The 15830-nt window shown below is 47.7% G+C and overlaps 1 protein-coding gene across 2 annotated transcripts in view; it reads left to right on the top strand.

The window, feature by feature from the left end:
- Mgat5 (alpha-1,6-mannosylglycoprotein 6-beta-N-acetylglucosaminyltransferase) overlaps nucleotides 1–15830 on the top strand; it is a 289240-nt gene that overhangs the window by 240406 nt on the left and 33004 nt on the right. For both annotated transcript variants that reach the window (XM_028874926.2, XM_028874925.2), the window contains exon 13: nucleotides 3157–3306. In XM_028874926.2, the coding sequence (XP_028730759.1) occupies nucleotides 3157–3306 (150 nt within the window). The remainder of the gene's footprint in view (nucleotides 1–3156; nucleotides 3307–15830) is intronic.

Raw genomic sequence — 15830 nt, 5'->3', positions numbered from 1 at the left:
TGAAGGGACTGTCTTCTCAGACTTCCCCACACCCAAGTGCCCTCACGGACTTGCTGAGCCTTGCCGCGGTCTTCCTCCTTGCCCATGTCTTCCTGCTTGGACGACTTCAAAGAGCCCTTGCCTTCCCTGGATTTGATCGGAGCACATGTGTGACCCGCAGACCCTTCCTTTCCCAGGCCTTTGTCTGGGATCCTAATCTTGACTCTGTCCGCAGTGAAGGGGTTTAGACTCAAGTGGAACGACATGGGCCTCTGGCTGCTGCGGCTTGCCGCAGCCCCGGCTGGGGCCTCCCCACTCAGCAGCTGGCTGCTAGCAGGAAAGCCTCTTCTTGCATTAGGGACAGATGCTTGCATCATCCACTTCCAGGCCCCACTTCAAAGCCAGCAGGCTGTCCTGAGAGCCTCTTTTGAATGATCAGTGAAATCTGCCCCAAGTGAACATGTAGGGTGGACCCGGGAAGAGTCGGGGTGGCCAGAGAGAGCCATTGCTGCTGTAGGTATCTAGAGACTCAGGGATGTCAGGTGGCCATGGCTAAAGCTTGGGTACCAGTTGCTTTGCTTTTTTTTCTTTCTTTGGTAGTGTCTCATGTAGCCCAGGATGGCAGGGCTAGAGATACATGGGGCTTCATGCACGCTAGATGCACATTCTAATACTAAGCTGCATCCCCGAGCCCGGCTCTCCACGTCTTCTCACACTCCCCCTCCTCCCTCTTCCTTCCTCCCTCTCCTCTTCTTCTGCCCTCTCCTCTTCTTCTGCCCTCTCCTCCTCCCTCTCCCCCTCCTCCCTCTTCCTTCCTCTCCTCCTCCTCTTCCTTCTCCTTCCTCTTTCTTGGCCTTTTCTTCCCCTTTGCTCCTCTTCCTTCCCTCTCTCCTCTTTCCCCTCCCTTCCCCTTCCTCCTCCTCCTCCTCCATCTCTCTCTGTGTCAGTCTTGCCCCCTCACTCTGGTAGAGATGGCGCCCTGAGCCCCTCCCATTGCCTCCTGTCTGCCCACCTACCCGCTTCCTACCTTCTCCTTGTCTGTGCTGACTCCAACACCGAGTGACCTTTGACCCTTAGCCCTCTGTGTTGAACAGTCTGGATGTTGGAGAGGGTCTCGCAGGCTCTTTGGGGCTGCTGGCTGCCCTGGGACTGGGTCTCCACTGGGCTGGCCAGTAGGAAAGTCAGTGGGGTTACAGAGCTCCCTGCCTGCTTCCCAGGGAATGGGGGTGGAGTGGGGTTCTGAGAAGACAGTGGGCACAGGATTTGCCAGATGCCTAGTACAGGCAGCCATATCCTAGAACCCTACCAGTTAACTTACAGGAGGTAGAGGGTGCTAAACAGGGCTCAGGCTTGAAGTAAGAAGCCGGGGCTTATAAGCTGTCCCCCTCTTGCTTGGTGAAGCGACCCCATCTCGGAAAGATACATCCCCGAAAGATACATAAATAAGCTCAGCAGCTTGGACCACACCAGACATGCATGGCGCAGGACTGAGCCTGCGATTCAGGCATTTATTTGCTTTATTCATGGGCTAACCTGCAGTCAGAAGGCTGCTTATTATTGACTGCTACTCTGATGCACAAAACAGGTCATTTTAACTTGGGTACTTCTGATAGCTCTGGCAGGTTTTCTCCGAAGTCCAGAGTGCTGTGTAGTAGTCTCAGGAGAAGAATGGCACCCAGAGAGACTTAGACCGGCTTCATTCAGGTTCAAGTCCATTTCTCTGCCCTCTCGGCTGCTAGGGCCACCCACCAACGCACACGCACACACACACACACACACACACACACACACACACACACTCCAAGTTCCTTAACAGTCTTTTGTCACAAACTGGCTTTTATTAGATTTGCCCAATGTGGGGGGGGGGGATTCAGAATAGGAAAAAAGCATGTCCTACTTTGACACACCTGGAAACCATTACAGAGCTTGGATCCTTTAAATTAAAAAGGAGGAGGGCGGGGCGTGCCATACAAAATTCGCTTGTACAGCTCAGCCGTGAATGTGAAGTGAAAGCGAGCTTGCTTCCTGGGCACAGGTGCTTTCAATTTTGGAAGCGGAAACCTGTGCCCAACGATGCGGGACCTCTGGTTTTTGCTTCTGATAAAAAAAGTGTGAGTGCTCTCCACGGCTTCAGCGCACCTCACAGTTCTCACTAGCCTCTCTGTCCCCGTGGCTCGCCTGGGTACTCTCGGCTCTCCAGCTGCTGGGTCCATCAGTACACACTGTGAGAGACCCGCCTCTTGCCCAGCATCAGAAAGAAGCGGGCTGCAGTTCTGAGCATGAGTTAATCATCACAGGAAATACTGGCAAGCAGGGGATGTTTGTATTCCCTGGAGACAGCTTAACAACTCTGGATAAATACTCCAGTCCAACTGGCTGCCTCCTCCAAGTCTTCATCCCTGCCCCACCACACGCAAACTTCCTTCCCAAAAGACAAAGTGAGCCAAAAGCAATACACTGGGTCCCTAGTAATTCCCAAAATAAGGAGGATACTTGCAAACACTGGGCCATGACTGTTGTTATTCTGTAACATTCATATATTAATTATATGTGTGTGTATGTGTGTGTGTGTGTGTGTGTGTGTGTGTGTGTGTGTGTGTGTACATGCACTCAACATGTTTCTGATTGCAGACTTGTGCTGTGGCAGTTATAACAGTGTCTGCCCTCAAGATCATCCAGACAGATTCCCATTTTCATGTGTATATCTGTCTCTACAGCAGTCTGTGTACATGTGTATGGGTTTGCTTGTATGCAGGCACACTTATTTATACCTGTACATACATGCATGTGTGTGGGGGGGGTACATATGAAAGCCAAGGGTTGATGTCAGTATCTTCTTGATCATTCTTCACCTTAGGTATTGAGACAGAGTCTCTCACTTGAACCCAGAGATCATTGATTCGGCTAGTCCAGCTAGCCAGCTTATCCTAGGGATCCTTTGTCCCTGCCTCCCTGGCACCGTGATTGCAGGCAGGCCACCACACTTACCTACTGAGTCGTGTCTCCATCCCTAGGCCAGACTGCTTTTAAAATAAATGTCAGTATTGGTGTGCCACACGCCTAAGATCTCAGCATTGACCTCTCCTGTCTCTGTGCCCTGTAGCTCTCACTAGAGGTTCTGACCCCCCAAGCAGGTTGTCTCACTAATGACACTTTCTGCTAATGTCCCCTCTCTAGAATAAGAAAATCTACTTGGATATCATCCACACGTACATGGAAGTGCATGCCACTGTTTATGGCTCCAGCACAAAGAACATTCCCAGTTACGTGAAAAATCACGGCATCCTCAGTGGGCGTGACCTGCAGTTTCTTCTCCGGGAAACGAAGGTAATTTTCCCAGCAGATTCATAAACTTACGAGTGACTTATAGCTTTGTTTCCCCTGGCACTGGACATGGGATCAGAGTCTTTTATGCATTCTTTTCTTTCTTTCTTTCTTTCTTTCTTTCTTTCTTTCTTTCTTTCTTTCTTTCTTTCTTTCTCTCTCTCTCTCTCTCTCTCTCTCTCTCTCTCTCTTTCTTTCTCTTCCTTCCTTCCTTCCTTCTTTCCTTTCGTTTGGTTTTTGTTTGTTTGTTTTGGGGTTTTGTTTGTTTGTTTTTCAAGACAGAGCTTCTCCGTATAGCCCTGGCTATCCTGGTATCCTGGTCTGTTGGTCATGTTTTCTTTTCAATGGTGCAATAGAATGTTAGCCAATAGGTTAAGGATCTAGCTCAGTGCTTGCCCAGCACCACATAGAACCAGATGCGGGTTGTACTGTATTATCTGAAGTTTTAGTAACTATTATTATTTGTTGAAATAATTCATTTAATGACAATTCCACAGAAACAATTAGCTTCGGTTAGCCTAGCTATAAGATTTTCTGGGTGTTTATGCAGACATATATACTTTATAATTACAAAACCTTTACATGTGTCTTTGTGTTTCAAATGTATCTATGTATTGGCTGTAAAGGAGAAAGGTCCGTGCTGGACATGGCATTACATGCCTGTAATCTCAGCACTTGGGAGGCAGACGGATCAGGGATTCAAAGGCATCCTCAGACATGGGGGAGGAGGGGCTGTTGTCAGCCTAGGATCATGAGACCCTGCCTAAGTTCTAAGCAAGAGCCAGGCAGGGTTGTCTAAGAGCAGCTGTGGGAAAAGTTAATGACTTGTAAATTGTGGTTGGTTGCTATGAATTCATTCCTTGATTTTGTTTAAAATATCCATTTTGCAATTACAAGGAGAAAAAACATATTCACTAGAGTTTAGTGGCAGCGTTTTATCTGATGAGCGCAAGGCTTGGGGTTCTATCCCCAGAAGCCCAAGAAGTAAAACTTTAAAATCCCCTGTGTATAGGGGACTTTTCTTGTGCTGGGCATCAAGCCAGCGGCTGCGAGTGGACAGGTAAGGCCCTGCCTCGCTCAGAGGATGGCCTTCAGACAGGGTGACAGAGGCCACAGCTGTCAAAGACCCTACCAGTCACTGCTGCTCAAGGAACCAGGTCCCTGACCTGCTCTCCTCACACCCCGTCCTCAGATGAGGACAACGGCCCTCTTACTCAGGAAGCACTGTAGGGGTTTGAAAGACCTGTGAGATGCCCAGGGTGTAGAACCATCTGGCGTTTGGGCCACAAGGAACCAGATTCAGGGGACAGATTCAGGAGAGAATTGAATCCAATCTACCTATATGTGATGTTAAAATATGACATTTGATAAGGAAATGAGGTCTGGTTGGTCACAGTTTGGGGCAGGGTTCAGACCCTGTGGCATTGGTGGTTGGACCACCTACTGGGGATTATTTATTTATTTGTGTATGTGTACATGAGTACATATGTGTGTGTGTGTGTGTGTGTGTGTGTGTGTGTGTGTCCGTGCGCGCACACGCGTGCGCGTATATGTGCATCCATGTAGAAGCCAGAGGTCAATGTTGGATATCATTCCTCAGGTACTATCCACCTTATAGGGTTTTTTATATATTTATTTCACATGTATGTATGTGTGCCTGAGTACATGTATATGCACCATGTGCATGTCGGACCCTGAGGTCAGACAAGTCACATGAACCACAGTGTGAGTACTAGAATTTGACCCAGGTCCTACAAAAGCAAGAAGGACTTTTCAACTACTGAGCTCTCTCTCCAGACCACACCTTTGGGTTTCTTGTTGTTTGTGTTGGTTGGTTTGGTTTTGTGTTTGTTTTTTTTAGATAGGGTTTCTCGCTGCCCTTGAGCTCACCGAACAGGCCAGGCTAGCTGGACAGTGAACAGGAGAGTTCTGCCTGTCTCTGCCTCCCCAGCATTCGGGTTACAAGCATGCACTACTGTGCCCCACGTATTTTATGTGGGCTCTGGGGATTGAATTCAGGTTGGATCTTAGGCACTTTACTAACCAGCCCGTTTCCCCAGCCCAAGACTTCCGTTTTGGAAGATACACCTGGCTTTGGGGTGAACAGAATAGACACCACTGTGGGTTCCAGGTATCCCGGCTTCCCACAGATCAAGTCATGAAGGAGCCTCGGACTCCTGATGCTTACTAATTGGGAACTGAAGCTCTTCTGGGCCTTTGGGCATGCCATCTTCATAAACACCCATACTTAAGGAACACTTGGTGAAAGGGTAGGGAGATAGCTCATAGGATAAAGTAACTCAAAAAACATGAAGACCCAAGTTTGGATCCCCAAGACCCACCTAAAGCCAATGTGGGAGCACACATATGTAATTCCAGTGCTTCTGTGGCAAAATGGGAGGCAGGAACAGGAACCCCAGACACTAACAGGTCAGCCAGCCTGGTGTACAGCAGTGAGCCACAAGTGATTTTGTCTCAAGCAACATGGAAGGGGTGTGTGGGTGACACCTGAGATTGTCCTCTGACCTCTGTGCTTGCACACACACAAAGGTTTTTTTTGTTAGTTAGTTTGTTTTGAAACTGAATCTCTCTACATAGCCCTGGCTGTCCTGGAATTCACTGCGTAAACTAGGTTGGCCTTGAATTCACAGTGATCCACCTGCCTCTGCCTCTTGAGTGTGGAGATTAAAGGCGTGAGCCACCACACTGGGCCACACAGATTTTTAAAAGATGGGGTGGATGGGAGCCAGCAATATGGCTCACCAGGTAAAGTACTTGCTGCTCACACTTGAGGACCTGAGTTTGATTCCCAGAATCCACAAAAAGGTAGAATATTACGATCAATCCACGGTGAGTCTATGAAATGGGTAACAATTTATTAAGATGTAAATTGAGGAAATAGACTCACGATTACAGAACGGAGTAGACAGCAGAAGTCGTCCTCTGACCTGACCAGGAGGAATCCACCTGGCAGGTAGGAGCAGGAGAAGGGGCAGGTGACCCATGTCTAACCCTTATCAGACATGCTTCAAAAGCAGGAAGCACGGTCTCCTTTGGACATTATAGCCCAAGGTCATGGTCAGAGCAAACACCACTACAGTGGAAAGAAAAAGAAGAGAACTCCCCAGAACTGTCTTCCAACTCCCACTTACACGCTGGGACACGCATGCTCGCACACTCAGACACATGAATCACACACACACAGTAGTGCAAGTCATCTTGCAAACCAAAGTTCCTGACTGTTCACCAGTTAAAAGGATAACTATCTGGATTTTGTCTGTTTCTCCATCTATAAACACCCTTGATTCTTTTTTTTTTTTTTTTTTTTTTTTTTTTTTTTTTTTTGCTTCCAAGACATTTTCACGCATGATTCCAGAGATAAAATATTTTGATAATTTTTTTAACTCTTTGGCCAAGCAGCGGGTTTCTCATAAGGACTTTAATTTCTTAAAGGTCACCCATCATCTGATGGCTGCTGTGGCTCCATGAGACGCGCCCCAATTTCACTCATCTCTTCCTGTCGTTTTCTTTCTTAATGTGACATTTTCGAGTCGTCAGGACGCCCGGGCCCTTTCACGGCAGCGATGCTATTTTCTTCCATTTGCCTCATTTTACTTTTCTTGGGTGAGATCCTGCTGAACGTTCGAGTTCCTTTCAAATAACACCGTGGCAGAGCTTGTTTTCACAGTGTGTCATTACCGGCTCACACGCTTCTATTAGCCCGACCTCGAGAACGGCTCCCTCGGCCTTGCAGATTTTAAAAGGACCCTTATTTGCCCACCCTCCATTCACCTTGTCAGAGAATGAGAAAGAGGCCAAAATTGAGGTCCTTCCTGTCTGGGGGAAGACAGGAAAACAAGAAAGCTTCCAAGACCCGGCTATGATGTTGGATGAGGCCACATGGCCAAGAGTGCAGCTTGGTTTCCGAGCATGAGACGCATGCATATTTTATAATAGATCTTTTTCTTTGAAAAGCAGGTAGTGGGACTGGAGAGGTGACTCGGTGGTTAAGAGCACATACTGCTCTTTTCTATTTTGTTTTTGTCTTTATTTGTTCATTTTTTGGAGACAGGGTTTCTCTGTGAAGCCCTGGCTTTCCTGGAACTTGCAGAGATCCACCTGCCTCTGCCTTCTGGGTGCTGGGATTAAAGCGTGTGCCACCACTGCCCAGCCACATCTTACAGAGGATCAGGGCTCAGTTCTCAGCACCTACATCAGGCACAACCACTTCCAACTCCCCTTCAAGAGGATCAAACGCCCTCTTATGGCCTTAGGAAGTACTACAACTGTGTGGTACAGAGATAAACAGGCACACATACACATAAACTTTTAAAGTAATTAATTTAAAATTGATTATGCCTTATGATGATGCCCTAGTGGAATTAGGCAGCACCTGTTTCTCTGATAAGAATATATTAGGGCTGGAGAGATGGCTCCCCAGTTATGAGCACAGGCAACCTTGCCAGAGGCCCCAAGTTCTGTTCCCAGCACCCACATTGGGGTGCTCACACCTACCTGTAACTTCAGCTCCAGAGAATCTAATACCTCTGGCCTTCACGGGCACCTACACTCATGTGTAAACACACACACAGAGCTACACATAATTTAACATACAAATAAATCTTAGAGAATATATTAAAGCACCTCATGTGGAATCATGACTCAGATTGTTGGCAGATATGAGGAACACAAGATAGTGTATGGCCAAGACTCCACTTCCATTTTGATCCCAGCAGTAAACAGCTGAGCTGAATGAATCTGGAGTTTGGAAAATTGACACAGACTAGTCTGGCTCTGCATTTATATCTTTTCCCACTTCTAACTCCTTCTTCTGTACCTCTGAGCAATTTTAAAGCAATTTTCCCCCGTCCATGTTGGAAGTGGAGAACAGGAGCTGCTGGTGAGAAATGTCTGTAAAATGAATAGATTCCTCTCAGGCTCAGCTAAAGAGGGAGCAAGCCTGGTCTCCTCTCCCCACGATCTCCAGAGATACAGAGAAATGGCTGGTGTTCGGTCACTTTGGGGCTCATTATTTTTGTTAATGAGACATCTTTGGGGTTGGCATTGCTTTGTTGGGGGCTCCTTCGGTGTTGGAGGTTGAACTCAGTGCCTCGTACATGCTAGGGCAAGCATGCTGCCACGAAGCTGCCTCTCCAGCCTGTCTGCTGTCTTTGAAACTCTGCATCTGGCCCACAGCACCCTTGCTCAGTAGAGCTTTGTCTGAGCATGCCCTTTGGAGCCTCAGAAGACAGAGGGATGTTGGTATAACGTGAAAATTGGGCCTTCAAGTGCTGGGAAGTTGCTATACTCTAGAAGCCTCTTCTAACAGGGCTATACATTTTGATGAACAAATTATTATCTGAATTTTGATGAACAAATTATCTATCTGAAGACCGCAGACAGGTCATTTAGTCTAGCAGACTCTAGAAGAAGAGGTGGAACTAGTTATCATGATGCACTAGGATGGTATATTTTACATTTGGTTTAATGCCTCGTTTCTTTGTTTGTCTGTCTGTTTGGATGTCATATTTTACATTTGGTTTAATGCCTCGTTTCCTTTTGTTTGTTTATCTGTCTGTCTGTTTGTTGAGGCAGGATCTCAGGTATCCCAGGCTGACCTGAAACTTACCATGTAGGTAAGGATGAGCTTGAACTTCTGACCCTCTTGCCTCCACCTCCGGAATGTGGTGATTCCTGGTGTGTGCACCCACAGCCAGTTTATGCGGTGCTGGGGATCAAGCCCAGGGCCTGCCTTGTGCACGTGAGGCAAACAGTCTGCCAGCTGAGCATCACCAGCCTCCCTTCCTAGGTTTAACTCCACTACTTTCCCATCTTCCCTTGGGTGGTTCTTATCAATGGGCCATAGTGAACGGAGGATTCACGTCCTGCCTGTTCTCCACTGGAAGGATGTCTAGGGCTCTACTCTCTAGCTGTCCTCAGCACTTGCCTTTCTGAAGTCAAGGACAAAGTCTAACTGTAGCCTGGCAGGGGAAGTTGATGTTCGTGCCCTCCTCTTCCAAGCACCCCCACCATCCCTCCCTCCGTGACCTGGGTCACCCGTAATGATCCCAGTTCTTCACCAAGTCATCTCTAGACGCCTAAACAAGTGTGACAAACACGGGCTGTCTACTTCACCCAACAGTCTCGCCCTTGTGCCTAACTACAGTCTCAAACACAAAGCTAAAATTCCCCCAAACCCAACTAACTTTGGGTTTTCCCGGGTTCATTTCTGTTGTGGTGACAAAATATCCTGACAAAATGGATTTATTTCAGTCTACCATTCCAGGTTATGTTCTACCCTTGTGGGGAAATGACAGCCATGGGAGTGTAAAGCAGCTGGTTGTGGCAGATCTCGAAGTCGAGAACAGACAGAAATGGACACATCATGTTCAGATGTCTGCTTGCTTGTGCTCAGCTCAATTTCTCCACTCCTACACACTTCAGGGCCCCTGCCTAGGGAATGGTGCCACTCACAGTGGGCTGGGTCTTTCCATGAACTTATTCATAGGCATGCCCGCAGACTAACCCACTTCGGACATCAACCTGGCACTTCCTAAGCATCTTAACGAAAGGATTTGTTCAAAAGCAGGCTTTCGTGTGGCCCAGGCTGTTCTCAAGCTTTCTACCTGACCAAGTGCCTTAGGTACGTTTCTTTTTGCTGTGATAGAATACCCAACAGAAGAAACTTCAGGGGGGAAAAAGGCTCACCATTTTAGGTTATGGCCCACCCTTGTGAGGAAACCAAGGCAGTGGGAACTGGAAGCAGCTGCATCCATAGTCAAGAACAGAGAAAAAGGAAGTAGTGAATGCTTGCTTGTGCTCGGCTCTCTTTCTTCACACACGGTTCTCGATGCCCTGCTCAGGGAATGATGCAACCCGTAGTGGATGGGTCTTTCACAAAATTTGTTAACATAATCAAGATACTCTCTCACAGGCCAACGTACTCTAGAAAGCCCCTCATTGAGACCGCATTCCCAGGTGATTCCGGGTTGTGTCAAAGTGATGGAGCTAACCGTCACTAGGCGATAAGGTTCAATTAGTTCCAGAACCAGACCCAGGTAACTCAGTGTTCAGAGGAGCTTACATGTTCTCACAGGCCTCTTCCCAGTGTCTGACTTTCACATACAAGTTGACCACACCAAATCTGAAAGTCAGAAATCCAAATTGCCCCTGAGCTAGAACATAGGTCAGTTGATCAAGGTTATCTAAGAACTTGTCACTTCCCATCTCTAGGTCAATGAATTAACACATACATTGTAATACCTTGGATTTGGTATTGACTTCCAAATGACAAAGTGGTGGAACGTTTAAGTTTGCTGCTGGTGTTTGTGGTCTGGCTTGTTTCATCTCTAGCACAGGCTCTAAGGTTGCTGGGAGAAGTCAGGAGTCTGCCCCAGGAGCCCAGTCTCTAGAAAGTGCTGCTTTGGTGGCCTGTTTGGCCAGTTGGTAATGCTGAAAAAGGTGTTCTAAGTCCTGTGTCACTTGGCCATCATAACTGTTCCGCAGACATCCAAAAGCAGCCCACATTAGAAGCTTTGTGGACCAAGAAAGTGCCAAGCAGCCAACCAGATGAAGAAGGCCACTCTCTGTGTCCTTCAGCATCAGCAGAGGGACCCTTCCAGCTAAGTGAAACTATCAGGATAGAGAAGCTGTTTTCTGCGTTTCCTGATGATCTAGTTCCAAGGGAGAAAGGCTACAGTTCTTTGGCTGCAGTCCATCACTGCAGAGATGTCAAAGAACGGGAAGCAAGTGGTCACATTGTATCCGTTGAGCTTTAAATGCAAAGTATCCCATAAGCTCCCGGGGAAGTGGTGTAACTTCCAGGCCAGGGAGCCTCACTGGAGGAAGTCAGTCACTGGCCTCACTTCCTGATTCCTTCTCCCTCACTCCCTCCTCTCTTGTGTGTGTGTGTGTGTGTGTGTGTGTGTGTGTGTGTGTGTGTGTCTGTGTGTGTGTCTGTGTCTGTGTGTCTGTGTCTGTGTCTGTGTCTGTGTGTCTGTGTGTATCCCTGCTGTCTGCTGTCTGTCTCCTGTACAGAGATGAAAATGAAAGCATCAGTCTGCTTCCTGACTGCCAGGCCATCCTTCACGTTCCTGCCATCATGGCTTCCCTGTCCAGATAGACTGTGCCCCTTGCTGGAACTATAAGGCAAATAAACCTTTTCTCCCTTAACTTACTTTCTGTCAGGATATTCTAGGACAGCCACAGAAAAGTAAGGAAGACAAACATCCGAGAGCAAAGAAATGCTTCCGGACATGCCGGGGCTCAGCTAGCGTCCTCCGTTCTTACACACTCCAGGTCCAAACCCAGGAAATGGTGGCACTCGCTTCTAGGCTGGAGCTTTCCACAGCAATTAAGGCAATCAAGATGCTCCCCACCACCACCACCCAAGCTAGTCTGATCTAGACAATCCCTCGTGAGACTCCCTCCCCAGGGAATTCTAGATTGTATCAAAGTGACAGTTAAAACTGACCATCACACCAGCCATGGTATGGATTCTTCTTTAAAGGTATAAAGGGATAAATACCTATATAAAGATATAAATACCTATTCCTAGAACCAGATTGCTACCCCGCTACTGTATTAAGAACAACAGGAGAGGCCTAGCAATAGCCTACCATTTGCCTTTCTGTCGGGAAGGCGCTGCACAATGCACGATCTCTCTCTTCTGGTAGTCTAGTTAGTAGTGTATGAAAGAGTGGGAACTTGTTGGGCATAGTGGCGCACACCTTTAATCCCAGCACTTAGGAGGCAGAGGCAGGAGGATCTCTGTGATAAGAAGGAAAGGGAGGGAGGGAGGGAGGGAGGAGGGAGGGAGAGAACCCATAAAAATACGTGAAAGGGCTAAAGTTGTCCTAACCCACAAACACAGCCTAAGGTACTTCACCTGCAACTGTGTGGTAGAAAGGCATACGTAATGCTCGGCTGTGTGGAATTACAACTAGACTTGGACTTGGACAACTATTTTTCACATGATTACTAGGCACCAAGCCGGAGAATATTAAATGTTTCTACAAAATCTCTCCTTCAGTCCTCACAGCAGCTCCATGACAAAAAGCGTCAGTATTGACCCCACTGTGCTCCTAGGGAGACAGAGTGCTTGTATTATCTTAGGTAAGCTTCCAGAACCAGCGAGAATAGACTGTAAATGAGCCTCAAGAATCCATACACAGGGGCGATTGCCATGGTTACCGAAAGAGGACATGATAGCATTGGAACTTGAATCCTGGTCTTCCTGACGGTACAACCTGTGCTGTTCATGATCTCTCTGCCACAGCCATGTTGACCAGTAATCAATTTCTTTGGGAAGCTGAGGTTAATTCATTGTCCAAACTCCTTCCTGAACCTCCCACACTGGCTAATTAATAATGAACAGAAAAGTACATCCTGAGTTTCTATAGGTCCGATATTTTATTATTCTTGGTGTTCCTCCATTAAAAGTGACCAGAACTGGGGTCCGAGTGTAGCTCTGTCTTATAGCACTTCCCAGTATATATGACTCTCTGGGTTTAGCCACCACCACATAATGAAGTAATTAATTAAAATAAAGTGACTGAGGCTAAGGTGACTGTGGGTAAACTGTCTGCCACCCAAGCATGAGGACCTGAGTTTGATCCCCACAATCCACATCTAAAACACTGATTGTAGTGGTATTCGCTTCTAACCCCAGCACTGGAGAAGTGGAGGCCACTGGATCCCTGAGGCTCACTGGCCAGCCAGCCTAGCCAAAGAGGAGAGGAAACAATGTGGAGAGCTGCTGAGGAAAACATCCAAGGTCGAGCTCTGGCCTGCACACTCATGTCACATAACACATGCATAACATGCATACATACATACATACATACATACATACATACATACATAGAAGAAAATGAAGCTGACCAAGCCTGGGAGTAGTTAACAGAATCTTCGTGAACTCACTTAGGAGTTAAAAACAATTCTTTTTCCTTTCAAAAGAGAGAAAAATATCTCAGTGACTGTGTCAGAGTGTCCCAGTCCTTGCCAGGAATAAAACACATGCCCCATTATCTGATCTCCCATGTCATTTTAATCTGGAGAGTGGGACCTTCCTGTTTAGAAACACTCACTGGTGGGTGGCCATGGAGACGTCCACCATCTAGAGGGTCCTTGTTAGATGCTGGCCTTCTGGAGGGCAGAATGAAGCCCATACGGTGTGGTCAATTTTCCCTGGAAGAGTTAAACCTCGGCACTGAATGTTTTCTTCTACCCAGTTTTTGTGTGTGTATGTATGTGCACACATCTGTATACAGGTGTGCACACCCGTGTGAATTTGTGCCAAGGCTGGAGGAGGGCAGCAGATGCCCTATGCTGTCACACTCGGCCATATTTCCTTGAGACAGGGTCTCTAACTGAACCTGGAGCTAGGCTGGGGGCCAGCAAGCCTCCGAATCTTCCTCCGTCTCACACAGTTTTACAGTCACAGGGCAAGTGCTGCTACCCACCCGGCCCTCTCCTGGTCCTCAAATCCTTCTTGTGTTTCTCCCTTCTGTGGTAAAGAATTCTATAGGGGTGGAGTGGAAATAAAATGAACTCCTCAGAAAGAAGGAGAGGGAGAGGAAGACAGACTGGAGGGAGGGAAGGGAGGGAAGGAGGGAGGGAGGGAGGCAGGGAGGGAGGGAGGCAGGGAGGGAGGGAACCATTCAATAGCAAGTTGGCATGGGGGACGTATGTGGCAAGACTGTAAGTAGGCAGAAGCCTTTGGTTGGAGATGGTGGGTTTTCTCCACCTGGATTATTGTCATTCAAGCCTTAGATGTGCCTCGGGACCTTCATACATGTGCTTCATGGTGCTGTCACGGGTAACAAGTACACAGGAACCAAAAGGAAAAATGCTTACTGACAGCCGACAGGAAACTGTTATTACAGTGTTTCAAAGTCATGCATCATTTCCTGTCATCTTAATTAGTGTGACAAGAAAACTCACTGCCAGGAAATGGTGTGATAGCCGGGCAGTGGTGGTGCACACCTGTAATCCCAGAGCTTGGCAAGCAGAGGCAGGCAGATCTCTGTGAGTTCGAGGCCAGCCTGGTCTACAGAGTGAGATCCAGGATGCCCAGGGCTACACAGAGAAACCCTGTCTTACAAAAACAAACGAATGAGAGAAGAGAGAGAGAGAGAGAGAGAGAGAGAGAGAGAGAGAGAGAGAGAGAGAGAAATGGTGTGGTGTTCACTTGTGATATAAGCGTCCTTGGAAAAAAGTGAGTGAGGCTTGGTAGAATTAGCCCAAAGTGTTTAATTATTTCATCTGTGTATGCATATGGTGTGTGTGTGTGTGTGTGTGTGTGTGTGTGTGTGTGTGTGTGTGTGATGTGTATGAGTGCAGGTACTTGAACGCCACACTTGGCATGTAGAAGTCAGACAGAAATGTCAGCTGTCCATCCTCACCTTCAATCTTGTTTGAGATAGAGTCCCTGTTGTTCGCCATTCGTCATCCCAACCAGCTGGCCTTCGGGATCCTCAGGATTCTCCCTTCTCTGCCTCTAGTCTTCCTGTAGGAGCCTGGGGTTACAGCTGTGTGTTGCTGCATCCGGCTTTGTGTGGGCTCTGAGTTCAGGTTCTGATGCTTGCACAGCACGCACTTACGTACCCACTGAGCCGTCTGTCTCCCAGCCCCTACACCTCTCTCTATGTGTGCTGAGATATTCTGGTACCCGTAGTGCATAATTGTTGGTGCAAATAATTATTCAGATACGATTAAGCTTAGGTCACATTCAAGTTCATCGAGCAATAGCCTCTAATTCTTTAATAGTAGGTTCAGATTGGTTGATTTAAAGGAGATAATCCCCCGCCCCCACAAGATTCTCTATTTAAATGGATAAGCACTTGCTGCTCCCATTTCTTCCAAGGTTGTTTCTGACATTGTAGAGCTGAGGAGGGCATCAGGCCTTCTTTGGCAGGCCCTCATTTTCAGAGGTCAGGAAATACTGTGGACTCCAACAGCTCCGGTTAAACCTGCCAAGACCCTGTCTGTACCTGCGAGCATTTTCTTCTCTTCCCTTTTCGAGAGGCGCCGCCTGATGCTATCCTGTATTCCCAGCTGTTAGTGGGTTGTTAGAGTCAGAGCTGGACCCTGGCAGCCCTGACATGCCAGGTTAAGTCCAGCATCTTTCCTCAGTGGGTCAATTAGGAGGACCAGAGATACCGAAAAGAGAGTTACTCAACTGCGGCCACCTCGGGGAGAGAACAAGTACAGGTCTAGTGACTCCCACATCATCTTTGGGGTCCTGACACAGGTCTTAGGTTTAAACAAAGCACAAGAGATGTCCATCAACAGGCAGTCCTGGTCAAGGTGTGGTTCAGCCCATCACTGACCCATCGCTGTCTCGGGTCCCGTGAACATCCTGCAAGGTTGTCAGACTGTGTGAAGTCTCTTCCTGGGAGACAGATCCCCCCTGGCTGACACCAGGCTCCAACCTTTCCCTTCATTCGGCGTCAGACCAAAGGGAAACTCCAGTTCCGTGGGGCTCATTGTCTCGGTGTCTGATTGACCGAGGGAGGGGCTCTAAT

The sequence above is a fragment of the Peromyscus leucopus genome, chromosome 15 (genome assembly GCF_004664715.2).
Source record: "Peromyscus leucopus breed LL Stock chromosome 15, UCI_PerLeu_2.1, whole genome shotgun sequence".
NCBI lineage: Eukaryota > Metazoa > Chordata > Mammalia > Rodentia > Cricetidae > Peromyscus > Peromyscus leucopus.
The sequence above is the reverse complement of the archived record's forward strand: the minus strand, read 5'-3'. Positions and strand labels throughout refer to the sequence as shown.